The 23,757-nt window shown below is 42.5% G+C and overlaps 1 protein-coding gene across 1 annotated transcript in view; it reads left to right on the top strand.

The window, feature by feature from the left end:
• SLIT3 (slit guidance ligand 3) overlaps positions 1–23,757 on the top strand; it is a 560,992-nt gene that overhangs the window by 38,606 nt on the left and 498,629 nt on the right. Inside the window, exons 2-3 of the mRNA XM_080675632.1 lie at positions 5,898–5,969; positions 11,970–12,041. Of these exons, the coding sequence (XP_080531758.1) occupies positions 5,898–5,969; positions 11,970–12,041 (144 nt within the window). The remainder of the gene's footprint in view (positions 1–5,897; positions 5,970–11,969; positions 12,042–23,757) is intronic.

Genomic DNA, 23,757 nt, shown 5'->3' on the forward strand with positions numbered 1-23,757 from the left:
CTGAAAGGAACCCTTTATTTGTTCAACACTCTATTCCTAGCTACCATCACAGTGCCAGGTCCAGAGTAGTGTTTAATAAAGGTGCATGGTCAGAAAAAAAGAAAGGATAGAAGTGAGGAGGAGAAAGGGAGAGGAAGGAAGGAAAAACAGACGGAAGGAAAGAAGAAATGTCTTGCTTTCCTCTGCAACATCTTCTGGGTTTACAATTGAAGCCCTTTTCTCCACGCTCTGCTAATAGCTTCGCTAGGGGATATTTTTGCTGCTCCCCCTTCCCACATGTGCCACAGCAAAAAAAAAAAAAAATTTGCTGGAATGCCACAGAATGAATCAAAAGAAAGGTATGGATACACATGTGCCAAGATAGGGACAGTGGCCTACCCTAGAACATTTTTGTTTCATTTTTTCCAATGTTGTTCTAAATTCTTCTTCCTCTTCCACCCCACCCAAGGTGTCAAACAGATGTGAAAATACCACAAAGCTGCAAGTCACAGTGTTGGTTTATGATTTATGATCGGGATGGGGGAAAATAATGCAGGAGATTACCATGGTGATGCCTGTTTATGGAGGCAACATGGCAGATGATGAGGAACATGGCAGAAATCAGACACTGGCAAACATAGCAAGAAAGCATTTCTGCCTGGAGCTTACAAAGGGGCTCAGCACTCCCACAGGCCCACAGCTCCCTGGGCAACAGACTAGGAAGTGTGACATCTTGGCCATAGTGGGAAGAGCAAAGCCACTGGGAGTGCCCCTTTGCTTTCTTCAAGACATAGGGATGGGGAATTCTGTTCTATTTTTATTTTTTTTTTGTCAGCTGTTAAACTGACACAGTGGAAAACGCTTAGACTCCAGCTACAGATGGGCAGCATGATGTGATATAAAGCATGGCCTCTGCATCCAGAGAGCCTGAGTTCATATCCCAGCCATTGCTGCTTATTGGTTGTGTGACCTCATGGCAACTTGGTTTTTTGGTAAAATCTTCTAGGTTGGGGTGTAGGTGGGGGAGACTAAGCTTCAGTTTCCTCATGTAAAAAAAATGGGATAATAATAGTACCTATCACATAGGATTGCTGTCTGGATAAGAGAGAATGAACATAAACTATTTAGCACAATGCCTGGTGCATAGTTTGGGCCCAGCAAATATCAACTCTTATTAAGGCTGATCTCCAGTATTTTTATCTGTTGGAGGATGACTAATACCTACCTTTCAGAGCAGTTGCAAAGAGAAGAAAGAAAAAAAGGATGAGGAGCTCCTGACTCAAAAATATTCCACTTGTCAATGTAGACTGCTATAACCAATAGTCACAAAATGTCAGTGTCTTAAGAGTTATGCCTTATACATGTCTAAGTCTAATGTGGTAAATGGGGAGGCGATGGGGGGGGAAGGTCTCTGTCAATGCAGTCATTCAGGGACCCAGGCTCTTTCTATCTGCTCCCCTTGGGGCTGGTGTCAGCAGATTCGTGGAGTCCTCCACTGGATCTACTGACTCCAGCCCAAGGTGAGCAGGATGTTTTATGGACCAAGGCCTGAAGGCAGCATGTATTGCTTCTGCCCATGTAATTGTGAGGACTCAGTTACATAGTTGCCCCAACCTGCAAGGGAAGCTGAGAAATGTAGTCTCTCTGTGTGCACCAGACAGAGGGAGCTGGTTTGGTGGACGACTTGCCAGTCTGCCACAATGTTGAATGAATGGCACCCGCTCATTGTGATTACTGTATAACACCAGGGTGATTCCCATGGCACCGTAAGCCCCACTTGGAGGGATGGGCAGCCCTCATTATGCAGTCTTACGCCTCAGAGCCTGAGAGCAGCGCCAATTCTCACCTCATTCCTAGAATGACACGGGAGCCTTCAGCCCCTGTGAGTTAACCCTGACCATAAAGACCACACTTAGAGTTTCAAGGGTGGCAGGCAAGCCTCAGAAAGGACGTGTGAGAGTCATGTGAATGCAGGGCCATTGTTAATGCTAAATTAAATATTTGGAAGGTGGCTTTCCTTTCTCTTTCATCTTTCCATTTTTTTGCAAAACAAATCATTCCAACACTTAGTGGTTTAGACATAGCACTCGTTTTAGTATTCTCTACTACAGTTTCTGTGGGCAGGAACTCAAGGCCGTTTAACTGGGTGATCTGGCTTTTCATAAGTTCTCGCCAGATGGTAGCTGCAGCTGGAATCACCAAAGTGTCTGCCCTTACGTGCTTGACCTCTAGGCTAGAAATATCCAAACGGCCAGGGCTGGAGCAGCTAGGGCTCCTCAGGCATCCCTCCCTCCCTCCCTCCCTCCCTCCCTCCCTCTCTCCCTCCCTCCCTCCCTCCCTCCCTCCCTCCCTCGTTCCATCTCTACCTCTCTTCCTTCCCTCCCTCCCTCTCTCACCCCGCATAGTCTTCTGGTCTTTTCACGTGGCAGCTCAGGGCTCCAATGCAGTTGCTCTGAGAGACAGCCAGGCAGTCACTTATTGTCAAAGAAATCATTTGCAGACATGTTGTAAAACCACTTCGTTTCCCCACCCCACATCTAGACACTATAATGGTTTCCCTATCCAGGATCACTCCAGATGGGACCATGCCTGCAGATGGTTCAGAACTCATCCTAGGCTGAGATCTGATTCCCTCAGAGGCTAAAGGCGAAGGCTGAGAAATCTAAGGGTCCATAGGAGCCTGGATTGGGACAATGGGGGTTGGGGGAAGGTTGGGCACATGAAGTAGTGCAGCCTTTTCTCAGTGTCAGTTTAGTTAATTCCCATTTTTCACCAGGCATGTTTGCAATCCAGGCTTCCTTATGTCTCACCATTCCAAGGTCTGCAAGTAGGAGAGAGTTACAGAAAGCACGGAGGCTCTGAGAATTTAAGTGAATTATGCAAGCTCACAGAACTGGGAGTTGGGGGGTGGACAGAGATTTGAACCCTGACCTGTCTCACCTCAAAGCCCATGTGCTCCCTGACCTTCTCCTTGGCAGTCTGGCAGTATTGTATGGATCAGGGAGGAGAAGCTACCATGGAAATAACCATGGAAATAGGTGTCATAGAAATGCTTCGAGGGAGAGGCAGCGTGAGGGGCCACTCGTGGTGCTGCCTTCCTATCAACCACAAAATGCCCCCTCTTTTCACCTGTAGGAAGATAGCATGCAAACCAAGTCTCTTGAGGATCCCAAGATTCATCTCTAAGCACAGAGTTTGGGGTGGGGCAGTCAGCTGCTCTTGGTGCACTGAAATTTCTGAGTGGAGGTGGGGATATTCAGTTCAACTAATTATAGTAACAATAGCTGCCGTGATTGAGTCTTTAACAAGTGTCAGATAAGCGCTATGCATGCATCATCTTATTTAACCCTCTTAAAAACTGTTGAGGTCAAGGTTGTCACCCTCATTTGGCAGATGGAGAAACTGAGCCTCAGAGATGCAGTGAACTGCCTTTAGGTCACGCATTATGTGGCAAGCACACTCAGGGCTGCTTGCCTCTGAAGCGCTGCTTCCCAGACACTGACTATGTTCCCACGGCAGCCCCACAGTCCCCATCATAACCCAACCCCAAGTACTCAGCATCTCAGCAGCACACTTTGTCCCCCTTCACGTAATAAAAATTAATTGAAGAATATTGGTGCCACAGCCACTGGCATTAGCTGAGATACCATGCTGTGTCCCAGTAATGAAACCCTTAGTTGCATTGTCATATTCACAGTTGTCAAGGTCCCCAAACAACCATCCCAGTTGTGATGGGAGGTGAGAAAAATACTCAGGGCGATTATGAGCACGCACAGATCCCTGTCTGCATGCTGGTCCCTCATCTTTGCGTGAGCAACCCCTTTCTATTTCCCTGTGCAGTTCTTGCTCTTCCTTCGTCAGCACTCACCGTATTCTGAGGAGTCCACACACTGCCCTTCTCCCTTGTAGGCTAGTTCAGAAACCACTTGGCTATTTCAGATAGTGGAACACTGGATGGCGTGGGCAGTTCCCAGGTGAGGTTCCTCAAGGACCCACTTCATGTTTATTTCAGTATTATTTCTATATCCGGAGAGTAACCCCTCCCCAAACTTGGTTTTTCCTCCTGCAAAGTACGAGAATCTAAAAATTCTTTTTAGGCAACTGCAGATCTCACAAGTCTCACTGAGGCCCGACTGCAGGGTGACAACCTCAGGCTCTGACTGGGAAAACAAAGGAAGTGCCGTGGTCCCTCCTTATCCACGGGGCACATGTTCCAGGCCCCTATGGATGCCTGAAATCATGGATAGTACTGCACCCTCTGTGTACTGCTTTTTTCTATACCTCAGAGGAAGCACTTTATGGCTTTTCTTGGCATATCCAAATTGCCAGCATAATATTCGTGCTTTGGGGGCCATGAGTAAGTAGAATAAGGGTCACAAGCCCCGTGATTCCATGGCAGTCGAACTGAGTTGGCTGCTGAGTGATTAACGGGCCAGTAGCATTTACACTGCACAAAGGGATGATTCACGTCCTGGGCAGAAAGGAGTGGGAAGGCGTGACATTCCATCACACTACTCAGAGTGGTGCACAATTTAAAACTTATGCATTGTTTATTTCTGGAATTTTCCATTTAGTATTTTCTTATCGCAGTTAACCACGGGCCACTGAAACTACAGAAAGTGATGCTGGGAAAAGGGGGGACTGCTGTAGAGAACATGGAGATAGGAACCCATTATTGGAAAATGTCCTTTTAGCTGAATGTTCTAAGGAAAGCAGAGCAAGATAGTTTACAGGTACCTTGTTGAAGCTCTAACTTGGCCAAAGCCCCGGAAAGTTTCTCATAAGGAAGGCATGGAAAATAGGAATTCATTGTTCAGCATTCATTATTAAGAATTAGAACATTATTTATGGTCCTTTTTTGGTCCAGTCTTCTTATATAGTTTTAGTGAACACATTTATATAGGTTTATTCTTGACTTTGTTTTCCCTAATCCTAGTTTCCTACCCTCATGGTACTCCCTTCTCCCCAACAAAGCCACCATAATGCTTCAGTTCTCCTCTGATAAATCCTTCTCTTTGGGACCATTTTGAGGATCTTAAGCCTACAAAGGCAGGAGTAATCCATGTAGCTGTCGTTACCTAATGTAGGAAATTAGCGAGGTTACCTTAACTCTGTGCCAGGCACACAATCTACCTTATTGGGCTATGGTGTTAAATGGGATATGGTCTTTGCCCTTGGGAAGTCCTCAAACTAGGTGGGAAATAGACAAGTACCTGGCTAGGTATCAAAGTCAACCAAAACTCTTCTGGTTTCAGGTGATGGCAAATTTAACTCCAACTACTGTAAGTCAAAATGTAAGAGGGATGGGATAGAGTGGCTCCACGTAATCTCCAAATACAGAGGTGTCCGGCTTCAGGCATGTGTGGCTCCAGAGCCTCGTAGGATAGTACCAGAAATCAATCTTTTTTATCTCCTAACTCTGGAATGCTCTGTCTTCATGGGAAGATGGCTGCTGGCAGCGCTGAACAGCTTAGCAGCCCCAGTACAGAAGAGCCCACTGGGAATTTGAGTCATGTATGCATTCCTAAAACAATGACTGTGCTCAGAGGGGGCAAAGATGCATATAATGCTGGCCTGGTGAGGAGCTATCCCTGGAGCTGAGACGAAGGTTCAGCCCCACTTCTATGACGTGATCTGTGAGTTGGGGGTGGGGAGCTTCCAAAGAAAAATTTCTGACCTGATGAAGGGGCAACAGAAGCCAGGCAGCTACATATAACAAACTCTGCTACAGACATAATGGATAGCTTATTCCATACAATACCCGTAAGGTTAGTTGGGCATGCTCAGGGGATATCATTAATCATTAGAATTGCCTTCTTCTTGACAAGCAACATCCCTCCAGTCCAAGCCAGTCTGGGTTGAATAGACTATAAATGTAACCTGAAAAAAATCTTACCCAAATTTTCTCTCCATTTCAGTGACCTGGACAGAAATAACATCACTCGGATCACCAAGATGGACTTTGCTGGACTCAAGAACCTTCGAGTCTTGTAAGTAGCACATTACTCTCCAGCACATTTTTATTTTTAGCCCTTCAGCCTTATGAAAGGGTTCCATTGCTCTAACATTATACCCCCTAGCACTGGGCAACAGGAATTTGCCATTCTGTGGCACAAAACCCTTCATTAGGTACCAGGTTTTCACAGGTATCTCACTCTGTGTCTCCTCGCTGCTGCCTGGGCTAGACCAATGGAAGAAGTCCATCCAGTGACAGGGAAAACAGAAGGCCATATATGAATAAGTCAACATGCCCAGCTTCTAAGATGACAGCAATATCAGACTGACTAACCATTCTTCCCTTCCAAAGAGATGATAATTTCTTCTCCAGCATATGCATTAAAAAGAGAAATCAGGACAAAAGTTATTTATCTTGTTGTTTAATGGAGAGGGGAGAGGAGGGCAAGGAAGTAGAGGGGAGGAAAGGGGAGGGGAGGGGAAGGGAGGGGAGGGGGCCAGACAGGGTCAGAGCCCTTGCTGAACACCCAGCTGTGCAGACAGGTAGCAGAGTGTGAGATGGGCATTTGCAAAATGGAGGAGCAAGGAATATGAGGTCTCATTTCTAAATAGTGATCCCTCATCTCTAAGTCTGAGCTGCCTCCCACACACGCCCTGACCAGGGCCAGGGATTGAGCCTGCAACCAAGGTACATGCCCTTGACCAGGAATCGAACCTGTGACCCTATGGTCCATAGGCCGACACTCTAACCACTGAGCACAACTGGCCAAGGCTGGAATTCCTTGGCTTTTAGATGGTTGTCTTCTCCCTGGGGCCCTTTCCTCTGTCTTTGCTCAATGCATGTATGTCCACATTTCCCTTTTTTATAAGGACCCTAATCAGTTGGACTAGGGCCCATCCTAATGACCTCATTTTAACTGGATTACACAGTACAGACCTCATCTCCAAAAGAGTGTTGAATACTGACACACTGCGGGGAAGAGCATCAACATTTGGATTTGAGGGGGAATGCAATTCTACCCATTTAAATAAAAGCCCTTCTAACTCTCATAATTGCACATAGGATGCTTTTCGGTTTAACCTTTTCATGAACAGTCTGTTTAGTCTCCCTGCAGCTTATGGAGTATTACTTGTATAACACTGTTTTCCTGATTGAGAATTAATAATGGTAATAATGATGATAAACCAAGATATATGTGGTACCTTCCACAGACCAAACTCTATGTTATGTAGTGATTAACCCCTACATGTCCAGAGGAAACAGAGGCTCAGATAGATTAAGTGGTCCCAACTCCACGTAGCAGGTAACCAAGGGAGGAGGAATCAGAACCCGGGATGTGTGCTTTCTAACCTCCATGCGGTGCCGCTTGCATTATAGGGAGTTTAGAAAACCCATAGTCCCCCTGTTTTGTAAATGCACCACTGATGAGCAAGCTGTTCCCTGAGTTTCCCTGAGTACCAGTGTGTGAGAACACTGGGATCCGAATGCGGGGCCTCCAGCCATCAGATGCTCTCCCCTCGGCGTGTCCCCCAGTCTTCGGCCAGCACACTGCCTGCTCTCCCTCCTTGGAGGCAAGACCCCAGCCCCTGCCATATCTGTCTTTTGCTCTAAGCAGTCATATGCTGTCAGATGACTGGCAGCTCTGACAAGTGTGTGTGCTTAGAATTGAGACTGGGACAGGTATGAGAGAATTCCAGGGCTCAATGTTAGGGTGTTTTCATTGAGGAGATATAGGCAGTAAACAACGTGGTTCCAGGTCATTTTGCTACTTAAAGAACAGACATTTAGCTTCTCTCATTTTTTTCCCCATTTCTAACCCCCTGGCATCTGTGAAAGATTTCCTTTCATACAAGTCAGAAATTTCACCTACTGCTTCATTTTCTAACGAAGTCAAAAATAACCCTTTGATTTTACCATTACATCAGAAAGACTAATAAAAATTCCAATTTCCATATCTTCTCTCTGCAAATAGAAAGTTTAAAATAATCACATTAGATTGTGTTAATATCCTCTGGATGGTCTACATCATTCCTTTGACTAGTTTATTGGTACATTCTTCTTATTTTGTTTTCAGTTAATGGGTACAATCTTATTTTGATAAGCGATGCCAAAACCCTCTCCCTTCCCCCACATTATAGACTCTATCAATATAATATGTTTCATTATCTCATCAATTCAAAGGCAGTCCCATTCAGGTGGCCCATTATTGCTCTACAAGAATCAGGCAGGTGGGATAGTGGAAGTGCTTTCCGGCAAACACCAATAAAATACCCAGACATACAAACGATATTTTTCCTTAATCTTTGCTGTTTAGCAGAGTAACCTAAACAACTATCTTTTTTTGAAAAGCGTTCACCCCACGTTGGTATCTTCCCTGTATCTGTTTCTTATTTACAGTTTATCATGAAACCAGAAAAGACTTGATGGTCTTGAATAATTTGATCGTGCCACCCATTTCCTAGCAGAATAGGTTACCATGGTGCTGGGAATGGGCAAAAGCAGATAAAACAGAGAATGGGGAACTTCGGCCTCATCCAAAGGCAGTTTTCCCAAATAAAGTGCATTCAAAGAGAAGATGTAAGAATTGCCCCTCACAATTCTTTCTCGCATGGAGTAGGAAAAGGACTCTGCTGTGCTATCAGTTATTTCCCTTTGCAGTGGTCTGTTGCAAGAACTCTACTATGACCACAATGTGGGAAACAGCTTTCTCCCAAATGGGGCTAATAAAGAGCCAAACTCCACCCAGCCATCATCCCATGGGGTGATTTCCGATTCTGATCCAATGTTAAAACAAAAAAAAAAATTACAATGCTGCAAATGAACACAGTCTGTGTCCTCCTAACTCAGAACAGACTGGAGCCATGGACGTTCCAGCTCTTCCTGAATCCCCTGACCCCCGATCTGGTCAGTGACATGAGAGTGATATCATTGACTTTAGCACAAGCTCCCAAACTGGATCTCAGCCTAGAAGTGAGGGTGGACGGTTCACGGCTCATTTATTCATTGATTCATGAAATATTGATTATTCATTGAACCCTTAAGTGCCCCAAGTATTGGGCTGGACTCTGGTAGATGTAAAAAGTGGATCTAGAAGGGGCCCTAGGTACCTTATCAGTCAGGATTCCAGCAGGAAAGAGATGATGCTCACACAGGACAAATGAGGAGAGCTGAATAAGGAATTATTTGCAAGGGTGGGAAGGAAGAGATGGTATAGTTCCCCGGGGCTAGCTGCAACAGGTCTCTAGGCCTCAAGGAGCAGTGGGATGAAGTGGTTACCCTAGCAAAGGTAGAGACGGCTTGACAGGACCTATGGTCTTGGGTAGAGAGATGAAGTCAACCTGAGGTGAGTTGGCAGGGTGGGAACTGGGAATAAATCTCCTAACCTCACTCAGTATCCTTCTACCCTCCTATCTCCTGCTGGGGACTGCAGCTGGCTGAACCCAACAGGAAGCCAAAGTCGAGGAAGTTTCTGATGGGATGAAGCTGATAAAAGTTAGCCTTCCGGGGCCTCAGCAAAGTAGGAAGGGGCAGCTATCTACACAGATGTATGTGCATTTTTCTACCCCTCTCTCTGAAAGAGGCTGGCAGTGTTAGATTAATTAGTACAGAATTAAGAGATTCATCATAGGAGGTTGGAGTTTGACTCCTTCAAAACCCAGTGGGTCTGTAACACTCAGCCTCCCTGTGTTGCTCCTTGTTATAATTGGGAAGTAATGACAACAAGCCACGTGATGGATTGATTGATGGTAAAACCCAGCTGAACAAACCACCCGTCACTAATATTGAACTGGTTCCCTGTTTAGCAAAATGTGCTAGCGTGAGTCTATTAGCATTCCAAGGCCCTCGTTGCCATATGGCGAGGTGGAAAAGGAAGAGAAGGAAAGAAAAATAACATTTATTAAACATCTAATTATACTCGAGATCCTGGGCTAGATAATTTATATACTTTGCTCCATTTTTATTTTCATTTATGAGATTTTTTTTAAAATCCTCACCCAAGGATATGCTTTTATTGATTTTAGAGAGAGAGGAAGGGAGAGGAAGCAAGAGAAAGAAAAACATTGATGTGAGAGAGAAACATTGATCTGTTGCCTCCCATAGACAGCCCAACTGGGGATCTAACCCACAACCTGGGTATGTGCCCTGACCAAGAATCGAACCCCCACGACCTTTTGATATACAGGATGACACTCCAACCAACTGAGCCATACCAGCCACGCCTCACTTATGAGATGTTTTTAACTTTCTTTTTCCTGTTTTACAAATGAAGAGCGTGAGTCTTGGAGAGGTTGACTAGATAGCCCAATGGCATTACCCTCAGCTGGTAAGAAGGCAGGAAAGGAATTCTAAATCAAATCCGGCAAGCACACTAGAATGGGAATTAAGAGTCCACCCAAACTAGCTGTGTGACTTTGTACAAATAATTTCTCCCTGGACAAGTCTCTTAATCTCTCTGCTCCATTGTGTCCATATAAAGTGGGGAGCCTATCAGAGGCCAGAAGTAACATAAATGTATGAATCAGAATGGATGAGGACTGTGGCAAAGTGGGGAGCATGTGTGCCTTGCCTGACCCATACTCAGTTCTGGCCAGTTGTTGATATTTGGACATGGGACAGCTGAGTTCTCAAAAGGAGTTTCCTGTGTGTGTGTGTTTGTGTTTGTGTGTGTGTGTGTGTGTCTGTGTGCGTGTGTGTGTGTGTGTGTGTGTGTGTGTGTGAGAGAGAGAGAGAGAGAGAGAGAGAGAGAGAGAGAGAGAGAGAGAAATATCCTGATTCCAAAATACCCCCTTCACTCTGAGAATCTAAGCGAGAAACTTCATGTGGCCTAGACTAGCCTTTTCCTTGATACAAAATCAGTATGTGCTGTGGCCCTAAGTCCTCTTTAATTTTTCATCCATTCAATAAGCCTTTATTAAGCGGCTGCTGTCCAAGCAAATGTGAGGTCTGGGAGTATGATGATGAACCCTCCTGGTCCTAACGCATAGATGGACTTGAAAATAAACATAAAGGCCCAAGTGTGAACCCTAAGAAGTTTGGGGCTTGGGGGTGGTTATGAAACATCTCAGAGGTATCAGAGGTGGAGGCTGTCATGGAAGGAATCCTTCTAAATGGAGAGCTAAGCCTCGCAGGCTGCTCTGCCTTCCTCCTGCCTTGGCTTCAGGTGCTTCAGGGCACCTCTCCTCCTACCTGACCCAGAGGAGCCCATGGCCCTTCCTAAACTCCACCCTCCAGAGAAGCTCACTTCCATCTCCACTCGGTCCCGTTCAGCCACCAGCCCTGGATGGAAACTATGTAGTTTCATTGCTTCCCTTCCCAACCATCCAGCTAATCCATTTTAAGATGCCATTTATTTTTTTAAATTAGGGAAACAAATGTTTCATTGTAAGCTCAATTCTTAGGATATGCCACATGCATGAACCTAATTCACTTTAAGCGGAGTGTTTAGTTTTTTAATCACCTGCATCGAAGACTTTGGAGGTCAGCTGGGAGCCCTAGCTTTTGTAACCATCACCCTCCTGATGGGCACAGGCAGCACTGGGAAAGGAGTTCCTGGCACCAGGCTGGTTTTCCTTCAAGGCAGGTGTCCAACAATAGCTTCACCCTTTCTACTAGCTGACCCTGAAACAGTGAGCAGAGAAGGCCCTTTGTGGTGAAGTATTTTTGAATCCGGGAGGGAGGGAGCTCCGAGGGAAGAGATGCTGATTATATGTGTAGTTTTTATAAGAAGCAGCTTTTACCTCTTCCTTTTCTGTGCAACATCCTGCAGTGCTTGGGGGGACATTTGCTGAGAACATTCTTAAAATAGAGGCATGGAAACCAATCTGTCAGGTAGAAGTGTGCAGGCGGCGAAACCCTGGTTATCGTGACACCAAGCTGGGATGTGAATTATCTTGTCCCACCACTCTGGTCCCACCATTCTGATCCCAGATGGGGCCCCAGGGCCGTGGGATGACCATGCCTGCATGGCGTGTGCCTGGCATGAGGATCCCTGAGCCCTTCTTGTCCTTGACCCTCACTGTCTCTGTGGTTCTAGGCATCTGGAAGACAACCAGGTCAGCATCATTGAGAGAGGCGCCTTCCAGGATCTGAAGCAGCTGGAGCGATTGTAAGTACAGCACAACCTCCTTTCTTGAAAAGTCATCTATTTTTTCGTTGTTGTTGTTTTTTTTTAAATTGGCTTCATTGCAACCTTGCTAAAAAAAAGTCTCCAATGTTTAATAAAATGTTTGTTATTATATTTAAAGCACATTAGATGCATGTCACAGAGACACTGGGATTCACATAAACACTTTTTCTTTAAAAGATGCTAGAATTGGCACCTGGGTTTGATTTTCTTTTCTCAGCCTGAACCCGCTGTTGGTATTTGTATGTGGGGTTAGCTCTGGCCTGCCTCAGCCTTCACTTTCAGGGAGGAAGGAAGCCCACAGTTAGTTCCCCGTCATGGAAACCAGTGTCGGATCCCCCTGCTCCTCTGCACAGGTAGTATGCTCCCTAGTCAGGCCCTCTCTTCCTGCCTGCACTCCCTCTGCCCCATTCTCATGGGAGAGGAAGGGCAGCACGTGGGCGAAGTCTGTGGAGAGCCCGTGTCTCTCTCTGAGTGCGCGTTAGCCTGTGTCAGGGAGCCCATGCATTTCCACGGCAGAACACATTGCCAGTGGTTTAAAAATAGGCCGCGGTTCTGGCTGCATCAGAGGGGGAGAGGGAAAGGGGCAAGATGGGAGATGGATGGAGCCTCCATTTGTTTTGTTGATTAATGCTTTTGCAGAAAAGTCTGGGGTCACTTTGATGAGGGGAGCTGCTCAGATGGTTAAGTGGGCAGCTTCACCTTTCTTCAGTTAATCACATCTGGCAGCTCATAACATCTGGATATTTGCTTTCTGCCCTCTGAGCAGGGATTGTCCCAAAGAGCACTTAGTCATGCTGGTGGGTGGCTCTCTTCCTCGCTTCCCTCCGCATCTTGGTTGACCTGACATTGCAGCCTCCTTCTCCTGCAGTTGGGTACAGGGGGGCTGCAGCAGCTCACTGCTCTGCCAGCTTATCTGAAAGGATGTTCCCTATTTACCTGTCCTGTTTTCAGTTTCATCTACAGAGATGGGCTTGGGAAAGGTGAGGTCTTGCCACCAACTCGTTAGCTTTGTGATCATTCCGTCTGGGACGACAGGGAAATGGGAAGGGGTGTTACCCAGCAAAATCCATTACTCCCCCCTCTGTTGTGTAAATTGTCTCTTTTTTTTTCTCTTCTGCTGGGTCAAAGGCCAGCGTGTGTTCTGCTGCTGTGGTCTGGAAATATGACATTTCTTTCTTATAATGGAAAATAGTTATAAAATTAATGAATGTTGCCTCCATTTATGTTTTTATTTTTAAGTTTCTTAAAGCTTAAATTCTTCTCCTTGTTTAGACCAAGGAAAAACACACAAAAGCATTTGTTGGACCTGGTTTCTTTCTATGAAACATTCAACATTTCTATGGAAGGATAAATATACAGTGCTTAGTGTAAAGGCTAGCTCTCCCCTCGTCCTCTGATTAGAAGGATAAATAAATTTCCAATTCATTAATTTCATGGTTGTCAAAGGGAGCTAATTGAGTACCTTGGAAATGCCAGGAACTGTGCCAGTGTTTTATATGCTGTTATTTTATCCCCACAAAATTCCTGTGAGGTGTCATTACCCTCATTTTACAGATGAAGAAACAGAGGCCCAGAGAGATGGAGCCAAAGAATTGTCACGGGGGAGCCAAGATTCAAAGCCACATCTGTCCAACATCAAAGCCCACATCCTTTTATACTTCTGTGCTGCAGACTTTAGATGAAGTGTGATCTTTAGCAATAGCCCTGCAAATTGCCTCCTACATACCTATTTCCCTCAAGGGAATCTCAGTGAAAAGTTCTGGCCAAGGCACTCCTCTTTGGCTTGGTGATCATGGATGAAATACTGTGCGTGTCCAGGGGCTAGAGGGGTTACAGTTGCAGGGTAAACCTGCCTCTTTCTCCACTTCGGCTTATTAGGAAGGTAAGGCTAGCTGCTGTACTAGATAAACTTCCAAATCTCATGGCTTGACTCAGTGGAAGTTTACTTCTTATTCATATCAAGCCCAGGAAGGGCATTCCTCATTGCGGGGCCTCTCTCCTCCAAGGGGATTCTCAGGAACATGGGTTTTCTCTGCTCCTCAGCTCTGCCATCTTTAAACCTTGCCTTTTAAGGTACCAATGTTTGTCTGCATCAAGCCCGTAGAAATGAAAACAATATGAAGAATTGCACATGGGAAGTTTTCATGGGCGAGACCCGGAAGGAGGACATGTCACTTTCACTCATTCATGCCTTGGCCTAGAACTCAGTGGAGGTTAGGAAAGATAGTTGAGTGATATGCCCAGGAATGAGAGGAAACAGGCTTAGTGGACAGTTAACCAGTCTCTGACTTACACTGCAAGAAAGCTGAAAAAACACCCAGCCAGGATGAAGAACGGAAGTATAGGCTAGTATGCCCAGCTGGATAGGTAGCCTCATTTAAGGCCTTTCTGTGTCAGCGCGGAGTGTGTGTGACATCATCCTGACTGGTGTTAATCTTGTTTCAGTTATTCAGTCTGACCCCACACAAGACGGAGAGCTAGAGAATGGGAAAATACAACAACTGAAGAAGTAGATGGCTGACTGTGCCATTTCTAGCTCTCACTCCTGGCTGACTTTGTCTGTGTCTGTATATTCACTAGTAGATTCATCTTTATTGGTCATACTCTGAAGTACAGACTGGAAATTATGTGGGTTTTTGATCATTTATTTCTTGAGTGTTTATTTTCATTCACAACAGTCATTACTGGTTTGATCTCTTGAGCCATAATGGGAATGGGGAGACCGTTCTGTCCTGTGGATCTCAACTAGGAAGTCTATTCTCTATTCCTCGGTGAATGAATTTCTGCTCCAGACTGAGTTAGTTGTCCTTCCTCTCATAGCACATGATTGTCCCTGTTACAGCACTTACCACACCATATTTTAATTTCCCATTTGCCTCATTATCTTTCCCTAAAACTATGAATATGTTAAGGTCAGCATTCATGTTCCATTCAGCTCTTAATCTCAAAGCTTTGCACAAGGCATGATAGTAGGTGCTTATGGAATATTTATCAAATACTTTTTTATTCCAGTTTTTGTTTTATGCCAGTGATTCTGAATTGGGACAGATTTTTACCCCTAGAGGACACTTGAAATTGTCTGGAGATATTTTTGGTTATTACAGCTGGAGGATGTTATTGGCATATAATGGGTAGAGGTCAGGAATGTTGCTAAACATCCTACAATGGACAGGACAGTGCTCACTGCACTGAATTATCTGGTCCAACATGTTAGTAGTGCTAAGGCTGAGAAACTCTGCTCTTTACCTATAATGTGTCAGATAGCATCTCAGGCACTTGACATACATCCTCTCATTTAATCCATCCAACAATATTATGAGGCTAGAGTGATCATATCCCTGACATGACAAAATGTAAAATTCAAAGCACTGCCTATGAAGTGTTATTGCTAAGTATGTTTACCCTAAACCTAATTTAGCTAAATCTCACTTCTGGTTTCCAGAAAGTGAACAGGATAGGAACAAGTTAAATAAAACTAAGAGGGAACAAATTACTGTAGAGTGGGTCATTTTATAAGATAACTGCCCTGGCCTCTTCAAAAAGAATGCCATGAAAGACATATATGAAGATTGCTGTGGCTCTATTAATAAATAGATAAAATAGACTTTAAACAGGATACATTATTGGAGATAAAGAGGGATATTTCATAATGATAAAGGAGTAAAGACACATAAAGCAAATAATGAAAAAAGCAAACAACCGAAGAATAAACAGTCTTTTTAAGTGCATATGGAACGTTTATCAAATACTAGAGACCTGATGCACGAAATTCACGAAAGAGTGGGCCTTCCTTCCCTCAGCTGCCGGCACTGGCTTCCCTCTGGCACCAGGGACCAGGGCTTTGCTCTGCTGGCAGGCACCTGGAACCTGGGCTTCCTTCTGGCCCCATCTTCGTGAATGATGTCTAGAATGATGTCTGGTCTAATTAGCATATTACCCTTTTATTATTACAGATAGCCTAGAAAGCAGGTCTCAACAAATATCAGAGGATTGAAATCATGTGGATTTCTTCTGTGACCACCACAGAAATATTTAAGAAATCAATAAGAAATGATAAATATAAATTTTCCAATATTTGGAAATTGAGTAATATGCTTCTAAATAACGTCTGAGTCAGAGAATATCGCAGTAGAAATTTGAAGATATATTTTTCTGAATGTTGATGCACATAAAATATATCACAATGTGTGGATTACAGTCAAAGCCATGCTCAGAGGAAAACGTATAGCCTTTTAGCTATATTATTCATGTATGATATATGTTATATATAGTATATATTTTAAAAGAACTAAGGCTAAAATTTTTATGAAAATATCTATCTTAAGAAGCTAGAGAAAGAACAAAGTAGAAGAAAGGAAATCAGAGCAGAAGTATATGAGATATAAACATATATTTATATATATTAGAAAAACTCTAAAAAGTCAAACTTTTAAAAATAATTAACGAAATTATAAGAACTGACAAGACTGATCAGAAATAAAAGAGAAAGAAGACTAAATTACCAATATGAGGGATCAAAGGTGGGACATAACTATGGATTTTACCAAGATTGAAATGAAAATCAGAGCAGATTTTGGACAGCTTTATTTCAATTATTTTAATGATTAAGTGAAATTGAGAGCTGAAAGAAGAAGAGATAGAAAGTCTGTATACACTGAGTGGCCATATTATTATGATCTTTGAATGCATAATAATCTGGCCACTCAGTGTATAGCCTATATAATAAAAGGCTAATATGCAAATTGTCCCCTCAACCAGGAGTTCGGCCAGCAGGCAGGCAGGCCAACGACCCATGTCCCCTCCCCCTGGCCAAGCTGGCTGGATGCCACCCATGCACCAATTCATGCACCAGGCCTATATTTTAATTAATAAATATCAATTTAACATAAAATCTATAAAAAAGAATGGGTATTTGTCATTTAGACAACATAACTTTTATAAGAAAACCCAACAAGGACATTTCAAGAAAAAAATATAAGCCAGCCTATTTCATAAATATTTTTACAAGTTATTAGCAAAATGAGTTTGGTGATACATTAAAATGATGTATTACAACCAAGTTGGGCTTATTTGAGGAAGGCAAAGTTGGTTTAATATTTGAAAGTCCCCCTTCCCAAATAAAAACATACTGAGCAACTAGGATAGCAAACCCAAAGACACACAGACAGCACTACAATAAAACTAGTTGACAGTGTCCCAGGAAATCCCCACCCCCACCCCGAAGATAAGCAGGTAGGGCACAACAGTGTATGGTTACAAGACCATTGTGTTATCTCATCTGTGTGGGGGAAAGCAGAGGGAAGGCAACTGAAATTCTTAAGGCCCTGAGAACAGATCGCTTCAATTACCAGTATGTTCTTACTGTAAAACGCAGTGGTCAATCTGAGAGAAGCTGCCAAATTGGAAGGGAGTTTGATTAGATCCAGTTCATGGGACAAAGGAATGGCAATGTGATAATGGCTGTTAGTATTAGGAGTATTCTGGGCCCTATAAACTCTTCAAACTAACAAATACAAGGTTCTTTTTCAAAGAAAGGCCTAGCATTGAGAAGAACTTCTGGGAGTAGTACATCAGAACAGAAAAATAGTAGAAATGAAAAGAGAACGTATTGATGAAAGTGTTAGAAATTACCAGAAGATCCATCATTTAGAAAATACAAGCCCATGTTTTTTATTAGTTTGCAAGAGAAACCAAGAAGGAGCTCTAAGCTCTTGAAGGTAGAAAATCTATCACTTTCCCACCCTTCCCTCATAAAACTAGAGGGAATTTCTTTTATTTAAGAAAAAAGCAACCAAAAGGATTATGATTGAAGCTCATCCTAAGTTTCTTTATAACGAAAAATAAAAAGAATAACAAACATAATAATCTCCATAGAAACAATGAAAACATGCAAGAAAAAGGCACTCACAAAACAGATGAAAACTATAATAGAATAGATAAAACTAGCTACACACTTTTAAGATCACATAAACTATGAAAGAACAACATAAAACCTGAATTTTAAAAACTCAGAAATTAGATGATTAAAAAAAAGGTTTTGAAAGGAGGGGTGAAGAACTCAAGAAACAATTTAGAAATTAAAAAAATCATGTCAAAATAAATACTGCTGATATAATACTGAAAAAGAACAAACTTGGAAGAATTATACTATCAAATTTCAGACTTACTATAAACCTGCAGTGATCAAGACAGCATGCTACTGGTGGAATAATGGCTATATAAACTAATGGAACGGAACAGAGATCACAACAATAGACCCATTCAAAAATAGTCAACTGATTTCTAACAGAGGTGGAAAGAAAATTCAAAGGAAAAAGAATAGTCTTTTCAATTAATGATGCTGGGACAAGTTGAGGTTCATATGTAAAAAACAAAACAAAACCCTGAATTTAGATACAAACCTTACTTCTTCCACAAAATTAAATTCAAAGTGGATCATAGTCTTACATGTAAACTATAAAACTTCTAGAAGACAAAGAGAAAAATCTACATAACCTTTGATTTGGGGATGAGGTGTTTTTTCGTTGTTTTTTTTTTTATATATATATAACACTAAAAGCATGAAAAAATAATACATTGAACTGTATTAAAATTAAACTCTTCTGCTTTGCAAAAGTCACTTTTAGGAGAATAAAAAGACAAGCCACAGACTGGAAGGAATCTTTTGCAAAACACATCTGATAAAGAACTTACATACCAAATATACAGAGAACTTACAAAATTCAACAGTAAGAAAACAAACAGTCCTAGCCCCCAAAGAAAGAAATGGGCAAAATATCTGAACAAGTACTGCACCAAAGAAGATATATAGATGGCAAATAAGCATATGAAAAATTCTCAACATCATTTTTTCATTATGGTTATGCAAATTAAATGAGATACCACTGCACACCTATTAGAATGACTAAAATACTACAAACTGACATTATTAATTGCTGGCAATTAAGCAGAGTAACAGGAACTGTCATTTATTGGTGTTTAACAATGCAAATGCAAAATAGTACAGCCACTTGGAAGGCAGTTCAGCAGTTTCTTACAAAGCTAAATGGAGTCTCATGCAATTCAGATCAGTGGTTGCTAGGGATTGGGGAAGAAGAGGGGGTGGATGGTTGAACAGGTGAGGCATGAGAGAGGAGGGGCTTAGAATGGTGAAACCATGCTATAGATACTGAAGTGGTTGATATGCATTTATCAAGCCCATAGAATTTTACAACACAAATAGCGAACCTTAATGCATGCAGGTTTAAAAAATCTTTTGGAAATTGGAAGATCCCAAAATGGAATGCAGACTGTAATGGCTGTATGAGTCAACCTCATGGAAAGTGATGAAGGAAAAGGTAGATTTGGAGTCTGTAAGACCAAAAGTAAAAGGAACAGCACATAAGAACTATACTCTAGTTGGTCAGTTGTTTCCTGCAGGGGTACAGGTTAACAATTCTGAAATCACTGTGCATGTATATTGTAATTGAACAATGGATGGTGGATAGTGGGGACAGGTTTCTCACTGTGGAAATGGTAGTTATAGACAAGCAATGAAGATAGCAATAAGGATACATGTGGTAATGAATTAGAGTCAGGGACATCAGTATGAACCAATGTTTAGCTTAATATATGATACTGTCACTTAATATAGATGGATATCTTCTATAGATATAAAAGCCCAATACAAAAAGTGTGCCTTCGGGAATGCAACCAACCAGGAGTTCAATCACTGGCTATGACATGCGCTGACCACCAGGGGGTGGCGCGGAATGAAGGAAGGCCCTGGCCGGCAATCAGCAGCCACTAAAGACCCTACCTCTGCACGAATTTCGTGCACTGGGCCTCCAGTATACAAATAAATATAGATTTATTTGCAAAAAAATATATATATATATAGGTTTGTTTGCAAGCAAATATTTCCTTGTTCTGTTAGCAAGTGGGCCAAGAAGCAGTAGCAGTAGCAATGCACAGCAGTAGCAATGAGCATGCCTAGTGGCAGGTTGTGGTTTCTAATGCCATTCTCCAATAAAATGGAACCAAGGCTTCTTGGAGAAACTGGCTGATTCTGGGGCTGAGGCATATCTGTTGTGCCAAAAAGAAAATGCTCCCAACAAACAAACAAACCAAAAAAAAAAAAAAAAAATACCACTAACCCGCCCCCCCCCCCCCAAAAAAAAAAAGACTTATGAGGACTTTGGCACAAACTAAAAGACTTCTAATGGCCAAAGCTAGAACAATTTGGACAACAAAATAAATAAATTAGATTATAACCAAAGTAATAACCAAATAAATGAGTCCATGAGTCCTTAGTGATATAAATAAATGATTGAATAAATAAATCAGTGGGGAGATGGGAAACCTCCCATGCCAAAGAATTCTAAGTAGTTTATGTAGATTTTCTGCCCTCAAGGAGGTGGAGCATAACTGCCCATTCCTTAATTTGGGGCTTCGAATAATGACTCCCTTGATGAGTATGAAAGGAAAGGAGACGGTGGGGATAGTAAAAGGGCACATACTACCTCAGCCAGGTGATGAAGGTCAAAATGATAAGTAATGTCATGTTGAAAGTACGTATCTTTGATATGATGTAATGAAAATAGCAGTTTACATCCATGATCTTCATCTCAAAAGCCTATAACCCTAGTATAATGAGAAAAACATCAAACAGATCCCAATTGAGGGACATTTTAAAAAATCACCACATAGACCTCCTCAATACTGTCTAGGTCATCAAAAACAAAGTCACAAATGGTCACAGCCAACAGGAACATAAGGAGCCATGATGACTAAATGTAATGGGGCATCCTGGATGGTACCCTAAAACAGAAATAGAGACAGGCTGAAAACTAAAGGAGCCTAAATAAGTATAGGTTTGCTGGGTGTGGGGTACATTACTCTGCACTATCTTCACAGCTTTTATGTAAATCTCATATAGAAAGTTTATTTTTTAAAATAAAAGGTGACTGTGCCAAACCCTACTTAAATTACAGATTCGTGAGTGAAATAAATGTTACTGTTTTACATACAAAATGCATATATACATTCTAATCTAGGAGGAATTTAAGAGCAAATAAAATTGCTATGCTTTAAGAGAAATGGAAAATGGCAAGTAGCATGTTTTAAAAATCAACAATGAATTAATATAGAAGTAAAAAGGATTTATAAGAAAACTAGAGGCCCAGTGCACGAATTTGTGCACCAGTGGTGTCCCTTGGCTTGGCCTGTGGGATTGGGCCGAAACCAGCTCTCTGACATTCCCCGAGGGGTCCCAGATTGCAAGAGGGCACAGGCCAGTCGAGGAACCCCACTGGTGCACGATTGGGGCTGGGGAGGGACATGGGAGGGCATGTCTGGCCCGTCTCACTCAGTCCCGATTGGCTGGACCCCTGCAGCAAGCTCACCTACTGGTCAGAATGTCTTCCCGCTGGTGATCAGTGCACGTCATAGCAACTGGTCGACCGGTGGACTGTCTGTCCCCTGGTGGTCAGTACACGTCACAGTGAGTGGTTGAGTGGCCTTAGCATATCATTAGCATATTGGACCTTGATTGAACGGCCGACCAGATGACCAGACACTTAGCATATTAGGCTTTTATTATATAGTATAAAAGATATAGGAATCAGTCAAAGAAGTTCAACATCATATGAATCTCTGAGGAAGAAAGCTAAGGTATCTTAACAAAAGAAAGATAAATAATCCAATCAAAAATGGGCAAAGGACCTAAATAGACACTTTTCGAAAGTGGACATACAAAAGGCCAAGATACATATGAAAACATGCTCAGTCACTAACCATCCTAGAGATGCAAATCAAAACAACAATGAGGTACCATCTCACACCTGTCAGAATGGCTATCATCAACAAATCAACACATGACAAGTGCTGGCGAGGATGCGGAGAAAAAGGAATCCTTGTGCACTGCTGGTGGGAATGCAGACTGGTGCAGCCAATATGGAAAAAAGTATGGAGTTTCCTCAAAAAATTATGGATGGAACTCCCATTTGACCCAGTGATCCAACTTCTAGGAATATATCCCAAGAAATCAGAAACACTAATCAGAAAGGATATATGCACGCCTATGTTCCTAGCAGCACAATTTACAATAGCTACGACTTGGAAATAGCCTAAGTGCCCATCAGCAGATGAATGGATTAAAAAGCTATGGTACATCTACACAATGGAATACTACACTGTTCTAAAAAAGAAAGAACTCTTACCATTTGTAACAGCATGGATGGACATAAAGAGCATTATGCTAAGTGAAATAAGCCAGTAGGAGAAAGATAAATATCACATGATCTTACTCATTTGTGAAATATAATCAACAACATAAACTAAAAATAGATCCAGAGACATAGAAGCATCGAACAGACTGTCCAACCTATGAGGGAAGGCGAGGAGTGAGGGGGTAAGAGTTCAACCAAAGGACTTGTATGCATGCACATGAGCAAAACCAATGAACACAGACAATATGGGAGGGAGGGGGGAAGGCTTGTGCTTGGGGGAGGAGGAGGGGGGGAGAGGTTAATGAGGGGAAAATGGAGACTCATGTAATACTTTAAACAATAAAGAATTTTAAAAAAACTATGGTACATCTACACAATGGAATACTATGCTGCTATAAAAAAGAAAGAACTCTTTATCATTCACAACAGCATGGATGGGCCTGGAGAGCAGTATGCTAAGGTTTGCAGAGGCCTAATTTGAAGCTGCTTTTGCACTGATGATGAGATGGAGGACCTCAGTTGTCCCTAGGGGAGGTGGGCTGATGGAGATTCTGAGAAGGCCAATAGCAGTCCTGCTTAAGCACCACTACCAGGTCCCAGATTGGGGAAGGGCAGCAAAGACAAATAAGCCAGTCAGAGAAACATAAACACCACATGATCTCACTCTTCTGTGGAATATAATGAACAACATAAACGGATGAACAAAAATAGACACAGAGACAGAGAAGCATCAAACAGACCATCAAACCTCAGAGGGAAGGCAGGGGAGGGTGGTGGGTGGGTAAGAGATCAACCAAAGGACTTGTATGCATGCATATAAGCATAACCCATGGACACAGACAGTAGGGGGGTGAGGGCATGTGCTGGGGAATGGGAGTAGCCGGGGAGAGGTCAATAGGGGGAAAAGGAGACATATGTAATTCTTTAAACAATAAAGAATTTTTAAAAAGAAAGAAAACTAAAGCAATGGAACAAAACAAAACTAATAGTAATGAAAATGTCCTGAAATTTAAGATGATTTGAAGGTACATATTGAAAGGACACTGAATGTTTAGAAAAATAGATCCTGAAGGTTTAAAACCAAACATATTCTAATAAAACTACTGAATTTTAAAGGGGAAAAACCCTTAAGCATTCATCAGTTAGAGTGACACTTAAAATGGAAAGAAAATCAGATTTCCAGGATACTTTTTTCACCAAAGCCAGAATATAATCGAATAACTTTTTAAGGAAAGAACCTTTATTTTTTAATAAAATGTGAAGCAGAGCCATATATATGTTCAAGTGTAATGGCAGCAGACTATTATGAACACTCAGATCATAATTCCTATGGACATCATGATGCCTATGGACCCTTTCGCAAGGCGTCTACCGGAGAAAAGTTTCATGCAACCAGAAGAGTGGAGAGACATGGCTCAAGACAGACAGAGTCTGCACGGTCAAAACTCCCTGGGAAACAGGTGTGACCTGTGACTAGTTTGGGATTC

The sequence above is a fragment of the Plecotus auritus genome (genome assembly GCF_963455305.1).
Source record: "Plecotus auritus genome assembly, chromosome: 6".
Lineage (NCBI taxonomy): Eukaryota > Metazoa > Chordata > Mammalia > Chiroptera > Vespertilionidae > Plecotus > Plecotus auritus.